Source organism: Panthera pardus, unplaced genomic scaffold (assembly GCF_024362965.1).
Source record: "Panthera pardus isolate Hobbes unplaced genomic scaffold, ASM2436296v1 HiC_scaffold_8, whole genome shotgun sequence".
Taxonomy (NCBI): domain Eukaryota; kingdom Metazoa; phylum Chordata; class Mammalia; order Carnivora; family Felidae; genus Panthera; species Panthera pardus.
This window is the reverse complement of record NW_026527013.1, coordinates 95944637-95967432: the sequence shown is the minus strand read 5'-3', so window position 1 is coordinate 95967432 and position 22796 is coordinate 95944637. Positions and strand designations below refer to the sequence as shown.

At 41.6% G+C, this 22796-nt stretch overlaps 1 protein-coding gene and 1 long non-coding RNA gene across 10 annotated transcripts in view; one reads left to right on the top strand and one right to left on the bottom strand.

Moving 5' to 3' along the window:
* Nucleotides 1-2655, bottom strand: part of LOC109263690 (uncharacterized) — a 74730-nt gene extending 72075 nt beyond the window's left edge. For all 7 annotated transcript variants that reach the window (XR_008420404.1, XR_002078335.2, XR_008420405.1 and 4 more), the window contains exon 1: nucleotides 2545-2655. This is a non-coding gene — a long non-coding RNA (uncharacterized LOC109263690). The remainder of the gene's footprint in view (nucleotides 1-2544) is intronic.
* The window catches only part of CDK6 (cyclin dependent kinase 6), a 251663-nt gene continuing 231385 nt past the window's right edge, over nucleotides 2519-22796 (top strand). Inside the window, exons 1-2 of one of the 3 annotated variants that reach the window (XM_019443315.2) lie at nucleotides 2519-2630; nucleotides 5481-6086. In XM_019443315.2, the coding sequence (XP_019298860.1) occupies nucleotides 5854-6086 (233 nt within the window). In that variant the 5' untranslated portion in view covers nucleotides 2519-2630; nucleotides 5481-5853. Of the gene's footprint in view, nucleotides 2631-5218; nucleotides 5369-5480; nucleotides 6087-22796 lie in introns of those variants that run through there. The other 2 variants (XM_019443314.2, XM_053897582.1) reach the window with 2 other exon arrangements.

Genomic DNA, 22796 nt, shown 5'->3' with positions numbered 1-22796 from the left:
CAAATTTTGCTATGATAACCTATTACCCACAGAGGAAGTTATCCATAAACAAAAACAATCTGGTATTTACTAATTTTACACAATCCATTGTAAAACTTCCTGGTCTGAAGTTTGAACCAACTGGATTTTATGTGAACCATAACTAGAGAGAGTGAACAATGATAAATTAATAATATCAGAGAAAGCAGATGACATAAAGAGAGCTAACACTCAGGAATTATAATCAAATAAAGTTTCTTTCTCTCCTTCTTTCCTTCTTTCTTTCTTTCTTTCTTTCTTTCCTTCCTTCTTTATTTCTTTCTTTTTCCTTCTTTCTTTCTTTTCTTTCTTTTCCTTCCTTCCTTCCTTCCTTCCTTCCTTCCTTTTCTTTCTTTCTCTTTCTTTCTTTCTTTCTTTACCTCATACAAGTGATATATTAATCTAAATGATGGAATTTCAAATCTATCTATGGTTGTTGTCAAATTCAGTAATTAAAAATGCAACCCAGTGTAGAAAAGACATTTTTCTGTTAATTTAAAAAATATTTATGGCTTACTATCTTTCAAACAAATTATTTACCCAAATAAATTCTTGCAATCATTTGCTGGTTTCTATGACTATTTATTGACAATTATTTCTAAATTACATAAATGTGTTAATTACCAACAAGTAAATTTTGTTTTAAAATCATTGATAAGTGTAACACTTATAAAAATGGAAGATTCTCATTTGTATCTCTGTTTTAAAGTCTAATCATTTGTAGTGATCTAATATTTCATATAAATACAAAATCTAACAATTGGTTTCTTAAGTCTATAAGGTATATGAGGTTATAGATATCTTTACAAATTTTGTTCAGAAATTGAATTTTATTTTAGAAGATATACTCCTAAGCACAAAATGTATTTTATGAATTATCTTAAGTATAAAGAAACACAAATATCCACTTTATCATTCAAGAATAAATTATTATAAGGGATTGCAAAATATTTGCTAATGGAAATGCAACAATTTTTATTTACCTAACCTGTTACTTCACACTGTAGTATAGAATGAATTTTATAAAGGCAAAATGGATTTACTCTGAAATTAGCAACACGGTTTAATTAAAAAAGTCACAAGATTTATAGAAGTAATATTTCCAATTCAAATAGTGTTTTGCTGGGCTTCAATTTTTCCAGAGAGCACTGAAATAAATAAATATTTTTTTGGCTTTACTTTAAGATATTTAAAAGGGTTTTAAGTATTCTACAGATACAGACTTTAAAGAACCCTGAATTCTTTAAAAAAAACAAACAGCTATTTCTTTCTTCTTCTTCTTTTTTTTTTTTTTTTTTGGTTTTGCTCCATTGTAGGAAGTCTTGAAGACTTTGTCTCTTTTTTTTTTTTTTTTTGTCCAAAATCTCATTTTCACCTGAAATAATTGTATTCAGGTTTTCTTAGAAGGTAAAGTATACATTCTTACAAGGTTTCAAATTTCAGAATTCCAATAATGCATTTAAACTGAACACCCACTCAATCACGTTCTCTACTCTTTGTGTGTGTGTTCTGTGTGTGTAAATGTGTGTCTATTATCTTGCAATTCTGTTATTTGTATTAAATTTTAGTCTTTTTAGCTCCCTAGAAATGCCTTAGTGAACCCTCAGCAATTGCTAACCACTTAATAATTGTGAACCCGCCAGCCCCTTCAAGTAGATTGTTAACCACAGAGTGCCTGACAATTTCCAAATCATATCCTCTGTCCAAAAGGAATAGATAGGGCTTTGTGAGGCCGAAAGGAAGCGAAGGAAAACAAAACAAATGTAGCTTATGCTGAAAGTGAAAAGTGCTTGGACAGATTAGTATTTTCTTTTCTGCAAGGCGCCCTGCCAGATTTTTTTTTTTTTTTAATAGAGAAGAGTTATTTTTTGGTTTGATTTTTCAATTTCTTGGAAAGTGTTGGTATTTACCATCCCCACCGGCCCCTCATAATTATGGTTGGTTGTTTTGTGTTTTTTCCATCCGTCCACATCACAGACTACTGATCCCCCCGCTTCACTCTGTCAAAACCCCAACTCTGGGCGACCGTGGGTTTGGAAACTCCGCGGACTCCCGACGACACATCCCACCCTCCCTCTCACGCCTCTCATTTTAGTAGCAAGATCCCCCACTCCAGTTGCAGCGAAAGCCGGAAATTTTCATTTAACTCCCCCCCCCCCCACACCCCCCACTCGGAGCCGAGAGCTGGGGAGCTGAGAGGCTCAGAGCACAGCCGGGTCTCAGCCGCCTCCCCTCTCTCCGGAAGGCTTTAATTTGCACACTTGCTTGCCGCTGCGCAGCGAGCCCCTAACCCCGCCGCCGGGTGGGTCTCCAGCAGAGACAGCCTCCGGGGGCCCCGCCCCGCCCCCGCTCCCCTTGCGCTCTTTCCCCGGCTCCGGCCCCGAGCCCCGGCCGGAGCCCCGCGGCCCCGGTTCGCCCCCAGCGAGCCGCGCGGGCGGCGCCCTCAGCTGTCCCTCCGCCCTCTGCCGCTGTGCCCACCCCTACGCAGTAAAGAGTGCTGGTGACTCCTTCCTCCTGACGGGTTACCTGCTTGGCGCCGCTGTGGACACGTGCGGAGGTCGGACAGACACTCGCAGCCCCCTCCGGAGGCCTGACGCGGCAGGGCCCCGCAGGTGAGGAGCCGTGCGTTGGTGTGGGTGGGCTGCTGGGTGGGGGGTCCCCGGGGGAGATTTGGGAGCTTGGCCAGGGTCGGAAGCCAGGGTGTGGGTGGGGGTGACGGTGGTGGTGGTGGTGGGGGGGTGTATTCGAAATCGGCTTTAGTTAACCCCTTACGAACCGAAGCAGGCTAATTACGGAGACCAATTTTGGGGAGCTAGAGGAGTCCCTCCTAATCTGGCGAGAGGAGGACAGCCTACCCTAGGGACACCCCGAACACTAAGATCCTGTGCCTGCTCCCACATAGCCTTACGCACAAACACCCACACACTCATCCAGCTTCTTAAAGCGGAATATCAACTCCACTCAGACATTCACAGAATAATCCACACTTTAGAGTTTAAAATGCACTGCCTCTGGGGACTCCATGCGGGACAATGTGTTTCCGTGCCCCATATTCATTTCCCCACGAAAGCTCTCTCCCCAGCTCGCGGAGGTGTGGGTGTGGCCTCCACCTTCCTCACCACGAGATAAATGTTAACGCAGGCTTCTTGCTGGCAACTCCTGCGGGGGTGTTATCCACACTTACTGGAGTGCACGCAGGCGACCAGTGCACAGGCTTGGAGCCCCACAAAGACGCACGTTTGCTTTCGTTTATAAAGTATAATTTACTTTTATAATTTAAAATATCCGAGTTAAAACGCACACCCTGCGGTAAGCAGCTCCGGGCCCTGCATTGCGCCCGACAGTGTGCACGTGGGGCGCATCTGCGTGTGCGCACACGCGGGAGTCGTGGTCCCAGTGCGGCCTCTTGTCGCTGCGCTGGTGGCGACCCTTGCGGTGCTTGGCAGGCTTCGGGAGAGGCACATGAAGGATTTCATTGAGTGTGAAGACAGAGAGCAGAGACAGAAAGCAGAGGGAGGCGGCTGCAGCCTTTGTAGTCGCGGAGGAATGCGGAAATGTTGAAGCACTATGTCAAACTTTTTTGAAATGGGGTCAAGTCACATTCAGCCAGCGTGGGAAAGCAACAACAACAACAAAAAAAAGTGGAGGAGAGGGGGGGAAAAGGCACTGTTGCTCCCGTTTCTCTCCGCCGGAGCCGACCGTCCGGGGAGCTAGGGGGGAGAGGTTGGGCGGGCGGTGCGGGGCCAGGCCTGGGCAGCGGGCGCAGCTCCCTGCGGGGGTGGGACGTCCGCGACGCTGCCTTCGCAGCTGAGCCTCCCGCTGGACTAGGGCAGGGAGGGGGGTGCGGGAGGGGCGGGCTGAGCTGCCGGCGGCGGCTTCTCGGCTACCTGTGTGGCCCTTTGCCTGGCTCAGACCCCTGTGCAGGCCCTGGGGGGGGGGGGGGGGGTTGGGTCTCGTTCCTTGGCTCCTCCAGGATTCGCCTTCACTTTCTAAGGAGAGTTTCGAATGGAGTGAGTGTGAGGGGCTCTGCCCTCGCTGAGGTCCCTTCTGCCCGCACACCGTGGGGATCGCGCCATTTGTTTCTTTAATTCCTGGCAGAAGGCGAGCGGGCCAGAAGTTGCGGGGCAGGTAATTCCAAGGCGTCCCGGGAATTCCGGACACGCGGCCGGCGTGGTGAATGCCCCGCCGAGGCCGCGGCGGCCGTGGGTTGGAGGCTCCCTAGGTCCTGGATTGCAACTCAATGGGGAAGGAAAGTGTGCCCCTCCCCTAACCCCCTCCCCGCACTTTGTTGTGCGGAGGGCTGGGGGAGGTGGTGCGTTTGGCCTCTGATAAGACCAGGCCTTAAGCCGAAAGAGGAATGGAGCAGCCTCCTCTGCTACTTACTTCAGAGACGATCCAGGGAGTGGGAAAAGGTTCTGGAGTCCTGGGCCGGAGGACGCAGCCCCTTCTCTCTCACCCCCAAGGCTTGGCATTTACACCCCCCTACTTCCAGCCTTTTTAAGACGAGGTTAAGTTTTGTTGAGGTTGAAATTAGTTGAAAATTTCAGGGCGAGTCACGGTTATGTTACCTTCTTCCCGAAGTTATTCAAGGAGATGACAAGCGAAAGAGCGGCGAATACCCTTTTCTCCCACCCTTATGGTCCCGTGGGCGACTCCCCCTCCAAGGCCCCAGCGTTCCTCCACTCTCGAGTAGCGGGAGCCTCAGCCCTCCCCGACCCCCATGGGTTTCCACCAGGGAGGTCCTCCGAGTCGGAGAAAGAATTCCGTTTCCAATCCAGACTCCTTTACCCCAAAAAGACCATTTGTGTGTGCAAGTCGTTTTTAAATGTCTCCTCGTAGAAAAACTGAAAGTAGAAAGAAAGGAAGCAATTTCCGAGCAGATGTCTGACCACCCCTTCTCGCACACTCCCAGCATCGGGTTACAGGGTCCTGGGAGCCCCCACCCACATTCTGCAGCCCCACACCGATGGACCCACAGTCTCTGCACAGCAGCCTGGGTACGACCCCTGAAAGACCCACGGCACCCTGGGAGCCCCACTCCCTGCACGTCCAGGCCCGAGGAGGTGGGGTGGGTAGCAGTACAACACAATGATGTAGGGATAAATATTAAGCCGTGACATTGACGTGCCCGGCACCTCCCCTCCCCCGCGCTCCCGGCACACTCTGGGCTGATCGGCACGCCCCCTCCCGTCCACTGCGTCCCGCGCCGCTCGCTCATCCCCGAGGGGCCCCTGCAACCTCTCCGCGCGAAGACGGCTCCAGCTCTGCAGGGAAAGAAAAGTAACTTCGCTTTTCTCGGAGGAACCAGGAAGGATTAAGCAGCCTGGGAGAGGGCAGGAGCGCACAGAGGGTAGCGACGGGGGCTTTTATGAAGGAGGAGGAGGGGAGTCTGCGGGGACCCGGAGGAAGGCGCTTGGGATGTCTGATTGCACTTTTTCTTGTCCTCCCGTCTCTTCTTTTAGGTGGAATGATTGTGGACTGAGACGCGCTGGGGCATAGGCTATGTAATCGCCTCGGTGTCTGTGCAGAGGACTGCGCTTCGGGGAGGGAAGAGGAGGGATCGGCTCGCTCCTTGGCGACTCGGCAGGCGGAGTTTCGCGGCGGCACCGGGGTTGCGCCCGCCCGCGGGGAGGTCGCTCCATCCAGCCCCAGCAGCCGCGAGAGCCGGAGCGCGGGAGAGCGGTAGTCGGCGGGGGCGAGGGAGAGCGAGACCGAGCTCCGGGGCGTGAGGGAGCGGGCCGGGAAGTCCGGGAGGAGGCGAGCGGCGGCCGAGAGCGAGCCGAGCGCGCCCCCCGCCCGTCCCAGCGGCGCCGCGCCGGGCGGCGTCCAGACGGCATGGAGAAGGACGGCCTGAGCCGCGCGGACCAGCAGTACGAGTGCGTGGCGGAGATCGGGGAGGGCGCCTATGGAAAGGTGTTCAAGGCCCGGGACCTGAAGAACGGAGGCCGGTTCGTGGCGCTGAAGCGTGTGCGGGTGCAGACAGGCGAGGAGGGCATGCCGCTCTCCACCATCCGCGAGGTGGCGGTGCTGAGGCACCTGGAGACCTTCGAGCACCCCAACGTGGTCAGGTGAGCGGGGGAGCGGCGCCCTCGCCGTCGGAGGCCGCGCGCGCCGGGGGAGGGCCAGGGATCCTCGGGGCCGGGACGCTGCCAGGCCGGAGGGCGGCAGGGGAGGCATGGCGCGACCCGTTGCCCTTACAGAGTGAGAGTAAGTTATGTGGACAGAGCCGCAAGCCAGAGAGGGTGACCTTGCCAGACAGCGAGCAGAAAGGCAAGTCAGGAAATGTGACCTGCGCAGGCTTCCCTGCCGCTGTGCAAGTTCTGCGTATTCTCCCTGCTGGCCCTGAAAGAGGGTCCAGGAAGTTGGGTGCCTTTTAGGGACAGAACGAGCCAAGCGGAGACGTGCCCTGCCAGCCCCCGCATAGTTTCCCTAGCCATTGGGGAATTTTTGAGAGGCTGAGAATAAGAGAAGTAGCAGGATGCGGTGAAAATTGGGATGAGAATTTTCTTGGTAGAGCTTCGTTTAAATAAGGTTTAAAAATGTAGAAGCATAAAAATATTTTTGCCAATCACATCCAGTTTTTCTTTAAAGTTATATAATGAAAAATAAGCATCAAACAGGGTGGCCTAAGAAACTTCTTCCAAAAATGTTGCCTATTAGAGTGTATTACTTTATGTCTCTGGGTCAGCATAGTCTTTAGACTACTTCTCAAAAGTAGTGATGTTGAGTCCAAGATGTGGAATCTTTAGATTCCAAGTGTTCTGCTTTTGCTTTTTCTGGAGGGGTTGTGGCAAGTGGATGGAGAGACAGCATTTCTTAAAGCCTCTCCTGTGTGGTAACCAGTAATTAAAGTGTGTGTGACTACGATAATGGTGTTTTCTTAGTGATCCTGGAATTTCCCCATTGTGTGGTTGACATTGTGTGGTGTGTCATCCTTTTCTTTTCTAAGCAGATATGTGTAGTTTTGTTTTTTTTTTTTATTTTTTTTTTCAACGTTTTTTATTTATTTTTGGGACAGAGAGAGACAGAGCATGAACGGGGGAGGGGCAGAGAGAGAGGGAGACACAGAATCGGAAACAGGCTCCAGGCTCCGAGCCATCAGCCCAGAGCCTGACGCGGGGCTCGAACTCACGGACCGTGAGATCGTGACCTGACTGAAGTCGGACGCTTAACCGACTGCGCCACCCAGGCGCCCCAGATATGTGTAGTTTTAAGTAAAAAAGGAATGCACAGAAACTTGTACAAATTCGGGTGTGATTTTACCTGTCCACTCTCAACCATAGTGTGTTGGAAAAAGGAGGTCTTGGGTATTCTTCCTGTCTTCTCATCTATGAGGGGATTCTGTTCAACAAATACATGCCTACTGTGTGCGCTGTGGATGAAATTATGTAAACAAACACAGCTAAATATTTTTGTAAAAAGTCCAGCAATTTAACATTAGTCATCAAAGTCAAGAGACCCAAGACTGACCTTTGAAATACCAAGCCCTCTAGAGACTCAGGGAGCCCAAGTGTCTACAAAATCTTCCTGGGAGGTTTTAACTTGTGTCCCCTTATCCTAGGCTGTTTGATTTGTGTGGTGCTTTGTTCCCAACACAGACTAAGCCTAGAAGGCTGCAAAGAATCATAAATACGTAAAAAAGGTAATAAATGGCTATGAAAATAGGACCCCCATTATACCTCTGCTTTAGCCAGTTGAGGAGAGGGGCAAAGGAAAATGAGACCAGGAGAATGAGTGTTTTAGGAAGTTGGGATTATACATAACAGCAACAGGTGACCTTTTGTGCGTGTTTTCTTTGTTGCAAACCGACAAAAACTCTTCTGGTGAATCTTTGTGATGTTGGAGGGGAAAGGGGTGAGTACATTTTGTCCCCTGTAATTTAGGTATATTCCTGGAAGAATCACTTAGGTTCTTCCCAGAATTTTAGGATCAAAGTTCTTGTTTTATTTTGTCTGTTGCCTATGGGGAGTGTCCAGTTTTTTACATGTAGATAAATAAAATACTGTCCTTCCAGCATAGAGGCATTATAGAGGCACTCCTGTGTAACACTGTTTTTTACAAAGCACTATCCCTTTAACAGCAGGATGGTTGTTTTTGACATAGTGTTGGTAGATTTTGGCTAATCTATCTTATTCTCTTGATTTATACTCTTGAAATTGGTATGTCTTCAGAGATTTCTAACTGACCCGTGACTTGAATTCTGTACTGAGAAATTTCAGGAGGCTATACTCAAATTGAAGGTGAAGATATCTAAAGGTTTTCTAAAATTATTTTTACAGGTTAAGTGGTGATGATGATGCCTACCTCTTAAGAGTTGTGAGTAGGAGTTGAGATGGTGTATATGAGAGCAGTTTAAATTTAAAAATGCTTCAGGTGTCCAAGTGTTATTTGTTTTCATGCTGATTAGTGGGCCTGTTGCCTCCAAACAGGTTCCCAGTAAAATATCAGTTCACCTGACCTTTTCTATAAAGCAAATCATACTCAAACCCAGACATTAGAGGCTCTGGAACCAAGAAACTACTTGGATAGAATGAGCCTTTGGTTTGTCAGAAAAGACCCATCAGTCCTATGCCATGAAATTCAGTGGCACTTGAAAAAAAATTATTGATGATGTCATCTTCATGAGCTACATATCTCCATTCCATTTTGTTTCCTTCCTGTTTCTTCTCTTTGCCTCTGCCTTGGGGCAATCTTTGGTCCCCATGACTTCCTTAAGTAGACTAGGAATTCCAGATTTTGAAGGTTGCTAATATTTGTTCAGGCAGGGTTGGGAAATCAAGGACAGGTAACAACAATTCTTTTCCTTCCAAGGGAGAGTTGTCAAAGTTGGACTCCCAAACCTGTGACTTATTGGTGCCCCACAGTGTCAGCTTTACAATGCTAGGGCTGGTTCTTAAAAGGTTTCTTAAAAGGACAGATATCTCTGTAAGTGCCTTCAAGTCATAAGTAATTGATCAGAATTATAGGCCCTTCCCACAGGTAGTTAAGCCTCTAAGCTTGAAGGGGCATCATAAATATATTAGTTTTTTCAAACATTTAAGAATTAATTTTGATGGATTTGCCAGAAAGGCTGACTTGTTATTGTTGGCACTGATACTGCCTGTATGCACAGGGATAATGACTTGAAATTCTTGTTTACCTGTGCTGGATGTATCCCAGGCCCAGGCATGATCAGCCAATCACTGTCTAGCATGTTAATTTACTCTTATTTTACAGTTGGTAATCCTAAATCCTAGAGCATTTGCCAAAATCAGACTTCTGTGTGAGCCTATGTTGGAGCTTCTATACTCCACAAAGGAATCGTTTTACCTTCTGACCTAAATATATATAGGTTAAAATGTATATATATGTTTAAGCAGCAGTCTGTTGATTCACCAAATATTTATTGATGGCCTATCATGTACCAGACACTGCTAGTAGTTCTTTTTTCTCTTCAAAAATTCACTTCTCTTTATTTCCGTTGGCTTGTTGTGCTATGTTTAGACTAACTAGTTTTATGAAACAACTAATATTTGTTATGATTTAGTTATCAAGAATTTGCTGATTGAATAAGACAGCCAAAACACGAATCAGAATCAAATGTTTTTTATAAATTTTTTTAATGTTTATTTATTTCTGAGAGAGAGACAGACAGAGTGTGAGCAGGGGAGGGGCAGAGAGAAAGAGGGAGACACAGAATCTGAAGCAGGCTCTGGGCTCTGAGCTGTCAGCACAGAGCCTGACGTGGGGCTCGAACTCATGAACCATGAGATCATGACCTGAGCTAAAGTCAGACGCTTAACCAACTGTGTCACCCAGGCGCTCCTGAATCAAATGCTTTTCAAAGATTAACTTTCACCTTAGGGACAGATGTACAAATAGATTGCTACAAGAAGATATTGATGTGTAACTAACAGATAGGAACATTTGGGCTCCATGTATTTAACAAGGATTAGGAAGGACCTACTATTTAAAAACCATGGGGGTTAGGTGCTGGGAAAGATGCTTGGGTAAATCACTTCTCTCAAGTAATTCCCGGCCTGGTGTTTGAAGAAGGAATAAGATGATCATCAAACCCTGATACTTGATGGTGGTGTGTCATTACAAAGATACTGGTAAGCGCTACCAGCCTTGTCCCCAGGTATTAAATGTGTTAGTGTAAGTGTAATTCAAATTCAGGTACTGGTTCAGAAACTCAAGGTGAATTTTCCAATTTTCTTTTTATTTTAAAAAATTTATTTAGGGGCGCCTGGGTGGCTCAGTCGGTTGAGCATCTGACTTCAGCTCAGGTCATGGTCTTGCAGTTCGTGAGTTCGAGCCCCTTGTAGGGCTTTGTGCTAACAAACAGCTCAGAGCCTGGAGCCTGCTTCAGATTCTGTATCTCTCTCTCTCTTTCTCTCTCTCTCTCCCGCTCCTCTGCTCATGCTCTGCCTCTGTCTCTCAAAAATAAATAAATGTTAAGAAATTTTGAAAATTTATTTATTTTTAATATTTTTTTATTTTAAGCTTATTTATTTACTTTGATAGAGAGCATGCGAGCAGGGAGAGGGACAGAGAGAAAGGAGAGAGAGAATCCCAAGCGGGCTCTGCACTATCAGCATGCAGCCCGATGCAAGGCTCGATCTCCCAAACCATGAGATCATGACCTGAGCTGAAATCAAGAGTTGGACACTTAACTGACTGAGCCACCCAGGTGCACCCAATTTTCTCTTTTTAAAGATCTTAGTAATGTATAACATAAAAAGAAAATAAAAATATTATTTTCTCTAGGAAAACCTAATCATTAATAGGGTAGAAGAAACCTGGCATGTTGATGCAGCAAAAAGCTGACCCTTCAGGTGGATTAGTTCATGGGAACCCTTCTGAATAGAAGTGTTATCTTGCAGATAAAGAATATGTTTCTTCGGGCTTGTTTTAGTGAAAGCAGGAAACACAGGAGTTTACTTTTCTTTTTAAGTTTCAGTATGTTAGAAGTAAGTTTGGTCCTTCCTTCTCTAAGAGTTCTTGAAAAGTTTCCAATTTATCAAGGTTATTTAATAAATAAGCATTTTCCCAGTTATGTTCTGCCCATGCCTTGTTGCTGCAGAAGAATTTGGTAATGCTGAATTGTTGGCCTTGTGCTTATATTCTTTTTTACACAACTGTTACCACCCTGGAATTATTAGAATTTCCCTATTAAGGAGGAAATGGATTACAGGAGGGAAACTTGTATAAACTTGAATATCTCTTGGTGTATTTCCCTATGTTTAAGACATGGACAAGTGAATATCTATGAAAACAGGTTCCTTGTTAAAAGTAAATTATCTTTTTTTTTTTTAATGCCTCACTATAAATGATTCCCTAAGAATGTTTTTTCATATTGAAACATCTAATTCTTATGCTATGTCATTGTAAACTCATGGGTATTAGAGTTGGAAAGACTTTGGAAGTCTTTCAGCCCTTTTATGGTATAGATCAAGAAACTAAGGCTCAGAGGTTAAGCAATTTGTCTATTGTGCCATTTTTAAGTGGTTGACTTGTTCTAAAATCTGAGTAGCAATTTTTAAAAAATTCTTTGTTTGCTTGATGGAAGAAGTTAAGCAAGTGAGTACATTTCTAGTTTGGAAAAAAAGAACTATATGTAGACAAAGGTAATGATTTGCCAGGAATAAATGACATATCAATTCAGGAAACTCCTGAATTCTACGGTGTGCCCTACTGAAGTTTGTGTGTAAAAAGTGATTATCTATTAAATTCTGCCATTAAGGAATTTGGGTAATAACTATGATCGTATAAACAGCTATAGTTAAAAAATAATGTAGGTTAATAATGTACTTAAATAAGTAATAATAGTGAATTCATTTTAAGGAAAACGATGGAAAAAATCTAAATGCTTGTCTGATGAATGAACTATCACATAATGTGGCTCTGGCATCTACTACCCATTTAATGAAATAAACACCATAATACTTGAAAATTAGGCAGCATAACAACCTGGAGACCTATGAGCAAATATGGTACTAATGCTTCTTGAAGAACTGATCGTACTATTGCTTTATTTGTCATGAGGTTCAGTGAGCTTGTCTTCCTAGGAAGGAAATGTGTGAGTTTCTTGGCGTAATAGAACATGACAGAAATGAAATCTGGGTGCAGGAGGTTTGGTAATAGGACAAGGTAGTGTGCATGGTGTTGGGCTTTGTCCAGTGGCCAAGAAGCAGCATTGAAAATGGGCACTGGTGGTTGGTAGCAAGCGTGCCTACATAAAGGTCATCACCATCTGTGATGATCTATAGATGCTAAGTCTGCAGGTAGGTCAGCAGTCAGAGGGAGGAGTTTTATAAGAGACACTGGCCAGTTGTTTTAAATATCGCCAGTTTGCTGCCATACTTGCTTTTATTTTACTATCTGCACACGTAGCTCTCTGTTGAGAAATGAAGTAAAAGTACCTTAAGACATGTGGCAAGGGGGCATCTGGGTGGCTCAGTCGGTTAGGTGGCCGACTTTGGCTCAGGTCATGATCTCATGGTTCATGAGTTCGAGCCCCGCGTTGGGCTCTGTGCTGACAGTTCGGGGCCTGGAGCCTGCTTCAGAATCTGTGACACCCCCCACCCCCCTTTGTCCCCTCCGCAGCTCATGCTCTGTCTCTGAAATATAATAAAATAAAAATAAATAAACATTAAATAAACATTAAAAAAATTAAAAAAAAAAAGATATGGGGCAAGAATCTGTGTGAGTACCTAGTAGTAGCCTGGAGGTCCATTTGGGATAGGATAATTATTAAACATTTAGTAGTTTACCTAAATTTGGGCTACTGTTGTTGGCTTTGTCATTTAGGCAATGATTTTAATTTTTAATTCTTATCATCTGGCTTTCCTAAAGGATTTTAATGCAGTAGAATTAGAATTACAGTATATGGATTTTTGAATTGGAAGGAATCTTAGATATAACCTAGTCCAAACCCCTTTGATCTGTGTAGGAATTGTTTTGTAAATATGTAAAACAATTGTCTTGTTTTTAGTCAACCGTTTTATTCCACAGTTATATGCATTTTAGATCCAAATTGAGGATGACCAAGGTTCAGACGCAGGTTTATATCCAATGTTTGCAGGACTCATGGTCATTGCATGTCAGAAAACTCCCATTGGGGGCGCCAGGGTGGCTTAGTCAGTTGAGCATCCTACTCCTGATTTCAGCTCAGGTCATGATCCCATGCCTCTGCCCCTCTCCCCACACTTGTGGCTCTCCTTCTCTCTCTCTACAAACAATAAAAATTTTAAAAAGAAAACACTTCCTTGGGTTGTAAAAAGTGTTTTCAGTTTAATGATTTTGCATTTTTTCTGACTTGAGTACAGGATTATGTCTTTTATATCTATAAATAACAATGTCTGTAACCATGAGTTGCCCGGTATGTATTTCCTGAATGAATGAAGTAGAATAAATTAAATTATAAACCCCCAGATGAGAATTTCTCATCCTTTAGAGCTGGATACAGCATTAGCAAGTATTTCTGGCTAAACACTGGGAGATGATTGGGTATTAACTGCGATGCATCTGCACACCAAGACTGTTTAGTAAGAACCTTCAAATACTTCTATCCATTTTTAAATTATACAAAACCCATGTTTTGTCTTCAGTACTAGTTTGGTCTTTGGTAGGATTTTCTTGTGTTCTTCCTGTGCATTTGCTACATGTATCCTCCAGGCAGACTGACTACTCTGTATATGCCCCTTGCCATCCACCTCTGCAGCTTTAATTAGGGCTGATTTTGGAATGTGCACTCAGTGCTCTTCCCTGTACTACTGTTTCCACCTGTTGAAATGCTACCCATCCTTCAGAGCCAAGTTCTGATGCCACCCTTTTTGTGTGTGGTGTACTCCTTAATACCTACATTTGGATAAAATTTGTTTCCTTTGAACCTCGACATCTTTGAACTTCCTTTATGACATTTAGTATATGTCTGCCCTTTTAAATTATTACATCTGTTATATAAAATATAATCTTAATTTTCTGCTCCACTCACCCTCTTATGGTCCTCTAAGACCCAGAAAGTGTCTCGTGGTCATGTTCACTTACATTCTACATCCAGTAGAAATAAAGTGAATAAATGAACACATGCATGAAATAATAGAAAAAAGGTTCAATTATTAAGGAGGGAACCATTTGGATTATTCCCATCAAATGAATATTAATACTAAAGAGTGTCAAATAAAGAGGGAGAAGGGATCTGTATATAGAATTATACTTAACTTGGTTTCCTGGGAATAATAAAAAATGCTGAAAAGAGAACATTTCATTTTTGTTTTACTCCAATCTATATAGTTTATATTGAAGTGAGTTTCTTTTTTTTTTAATACGAAATTTATTGTCAAATTGGTTTCCATACAACACTCAGTGCTCATCCCAACAGGTGCCCTCCTCAATGCCCATCACCCACTTTCCCCTCCCTTCCACCCCTCATCAACCCTCAGTTTATTCTCAGTTTTAAGAGTCTCTTAAGGTTTGCCTCCTTCCCTCTTTGTAACATTTTTCCCCCTTCCCCTCCCCCATGGTCTTCTGTTAAGTTTCTCAAGATCCAGGTAAGAGTGAAAACATATAGTATCTTTTTCTGTATGACTTATTTCACTTAGCATAACACTCTCCAGTTCCATCCATGTTGCTACAAAAGGCATTTCATTCTTTCTCATTGCCAAGTAGTATTCCATTGTATATATAAACCACAACTTCTTTATCCATTCATTAGTTGATGGACATTTAGGCTCTTTCCATAATTTGGCTATTGTTGAAAGTGCTGCTATAAACATTGGGGTACAAGTGCCCCTATGCATCAGCACTCCTGTATCCCTTGGGTAAATTCCTAGCAGCGCTATTGCTGGGTCATAGGGTAGTTCTATTTTTAATTTTTTGAGGAACCTCCACACTGTTTTCCATAGCGGCTGCACCAGTTTGCATTCCCACCAACAGTGCAAGAGGGTTCCCATTTCTCCACTATTGAAGTGAGTTTCAAAATTTAAGTAATTTCCATAGTTAACTGTATAGTCGTGGACTTATAGATTGTACAGAAAACATCAACATTAGGAAGTGTGTATACATTCAGTAAAAGCTGAAAATGATTTGAACATTTTTAAATATAACAATGGAAGGTATTCTGAATCCATTCAGTTGCTTGAATTATTTTGTTTTTCCCCCACTAAATTTTAATATTGTTGGCTTTTTTTACTGGAAAAACTCTTAGGAGGAGGAAAATTAAGGAAAACTTTCCTAATATTTTCTAGAAGAATATCAGGATCCTGAGTTCATGAAAACTTTGTCTTCCACTCCATTTCATAATTTGTGTATAGAGAATTTGGATTCCACCTTGACAAACTGGTAGGTTTAGTTAAGTACTCTTCCAGCCAAACTAATTCCAATTCCTCAAGACCTACATGGTTGGGGTGTGTGTGTGTGTCTGTGTGTGTGCACGCGTGCGTGCACACACATGTACACACACACGCATGTGTGCATGAGTATGTATCCAGAATAGTTGAATGCAAGATCATGGAAAGAAGGGACTGTGTTTGCTTGTTCCTTTTGCTGTATACTAAGCACTTAGCATGGCAGCTGGCATCTTGTAGTCCAGAATAAATATTTGTGAATGAACGAATAAGTGTGTACAATATGTACTACCTAGAAATTCAGAATTGATTTTTTTTTTTTAGTGAGAATTGGATAATAATGTCTGAAAGCATATGTAAGATCTATAGAATTGAACCAGGTATTTGTTGGTTATCTGTTATATTCAACATTTTATTAAATATGATTGACTTAAATCTTGAAATATTTATCAAAAAAGTGGTATTAGATCTGGAATTTGTTTCAAAATGGGGTGCAGGTAAAGATAAAATAACTTTATCCTTGTTAAAACTGTGGTAGTTCATTGTACTCTTCTCTCTTCATTTGTATATGTTTGAAATTTTCCATCATAATAAGCTTTAAAATGTTCCTAGTCAGTGGAATAGTAGTCCGAGTACTTTCCTTTTGACTTCTTCCACCTGTTGCTGAGTGACCTAGTGTGAATTCCTTAATGTCTCTTCACTGTGGTTTCCCCACCAGAAAATAGGAATTATTACTACTCTTTTGACTTTAGAGAGTTTCTATGATCAAATGAAGTTGTGTGTACGAAGATCAAATGTTACACGAATATCAGGTGTTATTAACAAAATGAATTCTTGCCCTCAAGTTTGTGATTTTGTGGAGGACATGGACATGTACACAGATTTCTATATTGCAGATTGGTAGTATGTACTTTTATTTTTTTCACCTCACAGTGTGAAAGTATGAATGGAGCTAGGTATTTCTGAAAGGACATGTATTGGATTTGCACTAATTATAGTAAAATACTGTCTTTAATCTAGGTATTGGTAATTGGTGTCAAGTTTACCCAGTGCTGTATCCTTTTCATTAATGGATTACTGCAGGAGGGTCCGTGGACAGAATGCTCCTGAGAACACATTGTCAAAACTGAAGGGAGCTTGATGATTTCTTTTGTATTTCACTATTCAAATTAAGGAGAGGTTGAATTATTTGCTTGTTGTCTCTCTCTCTTTTAAAGATTTTGTTTTATTTTATTTTTTTAAATGTTTATTTTTGAGAGAGAGCAGGGGAGAGAGAGGGGAGACAGAGGATCTGAAGTGAGCTCTGTGCTGACAGCAGAAAGACCAATGCAGGGCTCGAATTCAAGATCATGACCAGAGCTCAGACTCTTAACCTACTGATCCACCCAGGTGCCCCTAAAGATTTTATATTTACATAATCTCTTCACCCAACATGGAGCTTGAATTCATGACCTGGAGATCAAGACCCTCACACTCTTCTGACTGAGCTGGCCAGGCACCCTCTCTCTCTCTTTCTGTTTTTAAATTTCAAATCTGAAGTGGAATTATTCCTTTTTATGTCACACATTGGCATTTAAAAAAATGTTTATTTATTTTTGAGAGAGAGAGAGCATGAGCAGGGGAGGGACAAAAAAAGAGGGAGGCACAGAATCCGAAGCAGGTTCCAAGCTCCCAGCTGTCAGCACGGAACCTGATGTGGGGCTTGAACTGAAAAACCGCAAGATCATGACCTGAGCTGAAGTTGGATACCTAACTGACTGTGCCACTCAGGCGCCCCACACATTGGCACTTTTGCTTGTTCACTTTCTGAGGCTCTTCTTGGCATGCCTGGCTTATGACATTTGAAATTCTGTTCCGTGTATGCTGCATTTATGTCATTAAGAACTTACATCCGGGGCGCCTGGGTGGCGCAGTCGGTTAAGCGGCCGACTTCAGCCAGGTCACGATCTCGCGGTCCGTGAGTTCGAGCCCCGCGTCAGGCTCTGGGCTGATGGCTCGGAGCCTGGAGCCTGTTTCTGATTCTGTGTCTCCCTCTCTCTCTGCCCCTCCCCCGTTCATGCTCTGTCTCTCTCTGTCCCAAAAATAAATAAAAAATGTTAAAAAAAAAAAAAAAAAAAAAAAAAAAAAAAAAGAACTTACATCCACAGAAAAGAAGCAGTTCTCTTTCAGCAGCACTAATCTCTAGTGAATTTTTTTTTGCTTCCTTTTATTTCTGAGTAATTTCATAATTTGTTAGGTATTTCTAACAATATGAAACATTTATTTTTTTCTAAAATGCTTTATTTGTATAAAGTTGGGAACATTAACAGCAACAGAACGAGAGAAACAAAAGATATCTTTGCATTTCGAGGGTACGACTTTTAAATTTTAGGTATTTGGCTCTTAACAATACATTTTTTAAACCTTTTAGTGGAAACCAAGAAGCTATCTGAATAGTTTCAAGTTGGGAGTTTTAGATGATATCATCTACATTTCAACCAGTAGAATCACTTGAAGAAGTTATTAAGTAGTCTTGGGTAAAAATGGGTTGTTTTCTTGTTGAGCCAGGAGAAAACAGGAGAGATTGAAAGCTTGGGCTAGAATGTACTCCCAGTGCTAATCATGAATGCAGTGTATTTAAGTGATGGAAGTCCCCCTTAAAGAACTAGAAAAGCATCCTTTCTTTGAAATAACACACCTTCACACATTAAGACACAAATAAAAAGTTGTGACATCCTGATAGTCATTACAGATTATTTTAAACCCATGGGATTTAATCAGTGGTAATTTAGCTAATTACTAGTTCATTAGACTAGAACTTGGGGTTGTTGATGGCAGTTGGGTTCTCAACTAATAAACCAGTTAGTAAGGCAAAGAGAAAAAAAGTCTGTTTCAGAGGCATTACTTTCTATCCCTTAAATGTTGGCTGACTCAGAATGATGGGATTGATCTCAAGGAGAACCAGATAAGAGCATGGTTGACTCAGTGGTACCAATTCTAAATCCTAGGAAAACAGGACCTTTGCGATGAGTAAAGAGTAGTATTATTGTTTATGAAAGATGGTAGTTTTTTCCCCATCTTACTTGATAAATTAAAAGGTGGATTTATCATTAGGCAAATAGAGAATGGTCTAGAGATGTATCTTGTGATCTGAAAGGACCATATGCTTTCAAGGTGGGGCAGAAGATGAGCTAAGTTAAGGTAGAGATGAGAGATACGGTGAGGTAAAGCTACAATATGGTGATAGAACCTGGGATAGTTTATGTAAATCTGAAGTTTCTTCAACTTCGAAATCTGAAACCCAGTGATCTGAAAGTAGATGAAAACTGGTATGTTTAGAAAGGCCTCAACCAGTACTTGCTGAAAAAGTAAACTCAGAGTATCATTCTTTAATTACATAATAATGAAATGGAACTTTATTTTCTGATTGCTTTTTCTTGGAGACCTTATTTTAACATTCTTCATATTGTCCTTTGTGCCTAGCACTCAGATTGATGCATGAATTAATGTAGAATGTATGCTTCCCATTAGAACATAAACTTCATATGGGCAGGAACTTTTGTTTGTTTTGTTTACTGTTTTATTCCTAATATCTAGAACAGTGCCTGGCACATAACTCAGTTAATATCTGTTGAGGGACTGACTGAGGGAATAGTTAAACTGTGACTACAGATTACTCTTCTTACAGTAATTTTATTGACAGTAAAAATGTAAATTAACATCAAAATTTAGCAGTTATTTTTCTATTCATTTATTAGTATTGCACTTAATAGTCTTTAATAATTATAGTAGTAAATTGGATTCTGACTTAGGAAATCATTGAATAATTTAATGACTAGCAAGTAGATTGGATGCTCAGATATATCCCTTCTAAGCTAGTTCTTCCACTAATATTTTAATTTAAAGTTATAAATATAACTTTAAGAAAAGTTATATTAAAAATATTTATATTAAAAATAATTATATTATAAATATAACTTTAAATGAAAATATTAAGTGGTATCTTAAGTGGTTATATCATTTATAGCAGAATTGATTTAGATGTTTTGATAGAAATTTTAAGATATGGTTTTAGATTCTCTGAGTTATGAGATTTTTATAAAAAGGATTCACATACATTCTCCTAAAGAGTTTGACATAAGCTCTCAAGTCATTGTATAAATGACTATAGCTGCCCTTAGAAGTAATAAAGCCCAAGTGGCCAGTCCCATTGTGAACCTTGCCCCAGTACTCCTATTTGATGCTATAAGACCTTCATTTTCAGCTTAAATCAGTTGATTGTGATCATATAAGAAATCTGGCATTATTTAGTTATAACTGGCTGTAAAGAAAAACGATAATGATAAGAAGAAGAGGGAGGAGGAGATGGGAGAGGAGGGAGGGAGTCAAGGAAGGAAGGGGAGAAGAAAAGGAAGGAAGGAAAAGGAGGAATAGAATAAGAATAGACTAGACTAGACTAGACTATCAGGTATGTTGCTAGGAGTTGTTACTAAAGTAGAATACCATAAGGCACCTGTGTGGCTCAGTCGGTTAAATGTCTGAGTCTTGGTTTTGGCTCAGGTCATGATCTCGTGGTTTCGTGAATTCAAGCTCCCATGTCAGGCTCTGTGCTGGCAGTGTGAAGCCTGCTTAGGATTCTCTCTCTGCCTCTCTCTCTGCCCCTCCCCCACTCATGCTGTCTCTGTCTCTCTCAAAATGAATAAACTTAAAAAAAATTTAAAGTGGAATACCGGGAGAATTTTTTGCGTTTTTTTAGTTAAAGCAATTACAGTTTTCTGTTAATTGTTTTGGTTATTATTGCCATGTAGTAAACTGCCCCCAAATTTAGGAGCTTAAAGCAACCATTTTCTTATGCTCAAAAATTCAGCGGGTGGGGAATTCTGACAGAACACAGTGAGAATGGTTATATCTCTGCTTCATGATGTCTGAAGCTTCAACTGGAGATAAAGTAGCAGCTAGAGGTTTGATTCACCTGGAGATGTCTTCACTCTCAAGTTTGTTGTTTCCTGTGGGCTGACTGACGTAGGAGAGGACCTGAACTGGGACTGTGGTCCCACCTGTATTTCCTGTGGTCTGGGGTTCCTCTAGCATCAAGGATTCAGAGTAGTTGGGCTTAAATGGTGGCTCATGGCTCCAAAAGCCAGTCATTGTCCTTAGGAACAGGCGGTGTCATTTCTCCCACATTCTGTTGGTTACAGGTGAGTTGAAAGAGTTATAGATTCCAGGGGAGGGGATGTATATTATCTCTTATTGGAAAGAATGTTAAAGAATTTGTGCACCTCTCTGTTTTTTTGTTTTTTTGTGTTTTTTTTTTGTAATTATGACATTAATTCTTGATGATTAGTACAGAAGATTTATGATAAAAAAGCAAGGCTCCTGCCCCATTTATCCCTACTCCCAGTACACAGGTACAGCTTCTTCTAACTCTGTTTTTGGTGCTTCTAGTAGTTCCATCTGTTAATCTAGATAATATGCTGTGCTCTATTTCTTGATATTTAAACTTAGGATACCTATTGATTTCCTGCTCTGAAAGATGAGGATTTAGCTCATTGAATGCAACTATTTGTCTTCTTTACCTTTTGTTATATAGGGCTATTTTATTTCATATAATAATTTAAGATAATATCCTTAAACATCAATTTTTTTGTTCTTTCATTTTTGGCAGTATCTCTTGATTCTCCACTTAGTAAGAGAAGGGTATTTTATCCCCCTAACCTTTGTATTCCTTTTAACATTACAACTTTTGTCATTTACTTTGTTAAAGCTGTTAAAACATTTGAATTCTCTTCTGCAACCACAACTTTAGGTTCTGTGTTACAACTCTATGAAGTCAAAGGAATCTTTCTTTCTTAAATACAGACATCTGGATTCTCTTTTCTTACTCTACATCACTTTTTAAAAATTGTACTCTATTTTAGTGTAGTATTTTTTATTTAGACCATGACATTTTTATACTGTTTGCGTTTTTCCTGGAGTTTACAATTGCCTTTCTATTTTTTCTTGCACTGTTGGCCTTTATCACAGCCTAAACTTTCTTTTCAAACACTTTATCATACCACTCATTTCTATTGAATTGCCTCATTTCCTGAAGTTTTCTCTGAAGTTTTGGTTTACTCTGGGCTAGTTATTTACTATGTCTGATGAACAGTTGTCTTTCTGAGACTTTTTCACTGCCTCTCTAGGTTAGACCTACTCATTCCTGCATCTTGGCCTTTCCTCTCTAGTGGTTCACACCCTTATTTTGCTAGTGTATGTTTGCAAGTAACTTCCTAAGAAATTGTGTGTGGGAGATAAACTTGCTGACCAATTTGGAAACATTTTTATTGTCCTGCACATTTGATTATAGTTTGACTGTTTTTAGAAGTCTAGCATGAAAAATTTTACCACTGAACTTGAAAGCCATTGTTCTTCTGTGTTTAGTGTTGTCAATGAGAGACCATCTGCCAGTGTGATTTTTCTAATTAGTTTTCAGTAATTTTTTTGTCTAGGAACTGCTAGGATGTGTTCTTCAGAACTAAGTATCTATATGTGGTGCTTTTAAAAATTGAATTTGCAGGGCATTCTGTGAGATCTTTCTGTGTGCAGATTAGTTTCATTTTACTTTTAAAAATTTCTTCTTTATTCTATTCTTTCTTTCTGAGGTTCTCGTGTTAATCAGATATTTGATCTTTCAGTTGGGACCTTGAAATCTATTAAAGTTTAGTTTTATAGATTGGATCTCTGTATGTGTCTTGCCTTCTTGTCCTCTGTTTTCTAACTATTCTTATTTGCTTTGGTTTTGCTTTTTGTTTTGCTCTATATTCTAAAGAAATCTTCTCTGTTATTTTCCAAACTGTCCATTGAATCTACTCTTGGCAATTATATTTTAACCTCAAAGCATCTTTTTTGTTATTGTTCTGTGCTTGCTTTTTTTTTTTTTTTGCGTTATTTTCTGTTTTATGGGTATAATATGTCCTTGAATTGCTCTAAATGTTTAAAAGTTTCTCCATATTATCTTTGTTTTAGTAAATCTTTAGTTTTTAACTTTTTTTGTTTTCCTGTTGGTAGATGTTTTAAATGCCTGGTGATGTTTGCATGTCCTTTGCTTTTACTAAGAAAATCAGGTTTATTCATATATACTTTATATGTGGTCAAAGATATCCATTTTTAGCTCTCAGACCAAGGAGCCCAGGGGCAGTCCAGGGCCAGCCCGGCTACGTCAGGGGCCAGAGATAATATGACCAGGACTACTTGGGCACCTAGGTGCCCAAGAGAACCCCAGAACAAAGCAATAGTCTAGGCCTAAGACATGAGGGATCCAGCAGTTCAAACAACAGCCAACCTTTCCTAGAGATCAGGGCAAAATGTGGATCAGGAGGTCAGAGAGAGGAGCGGTCAGGCCCCCTGAGTCATTGAGTGGTATTGCCAACAGCTCCTGGCCCATGTAGAATCTTCCACATGGTTCCTATCAGAGAACCAGTTCAAACAACC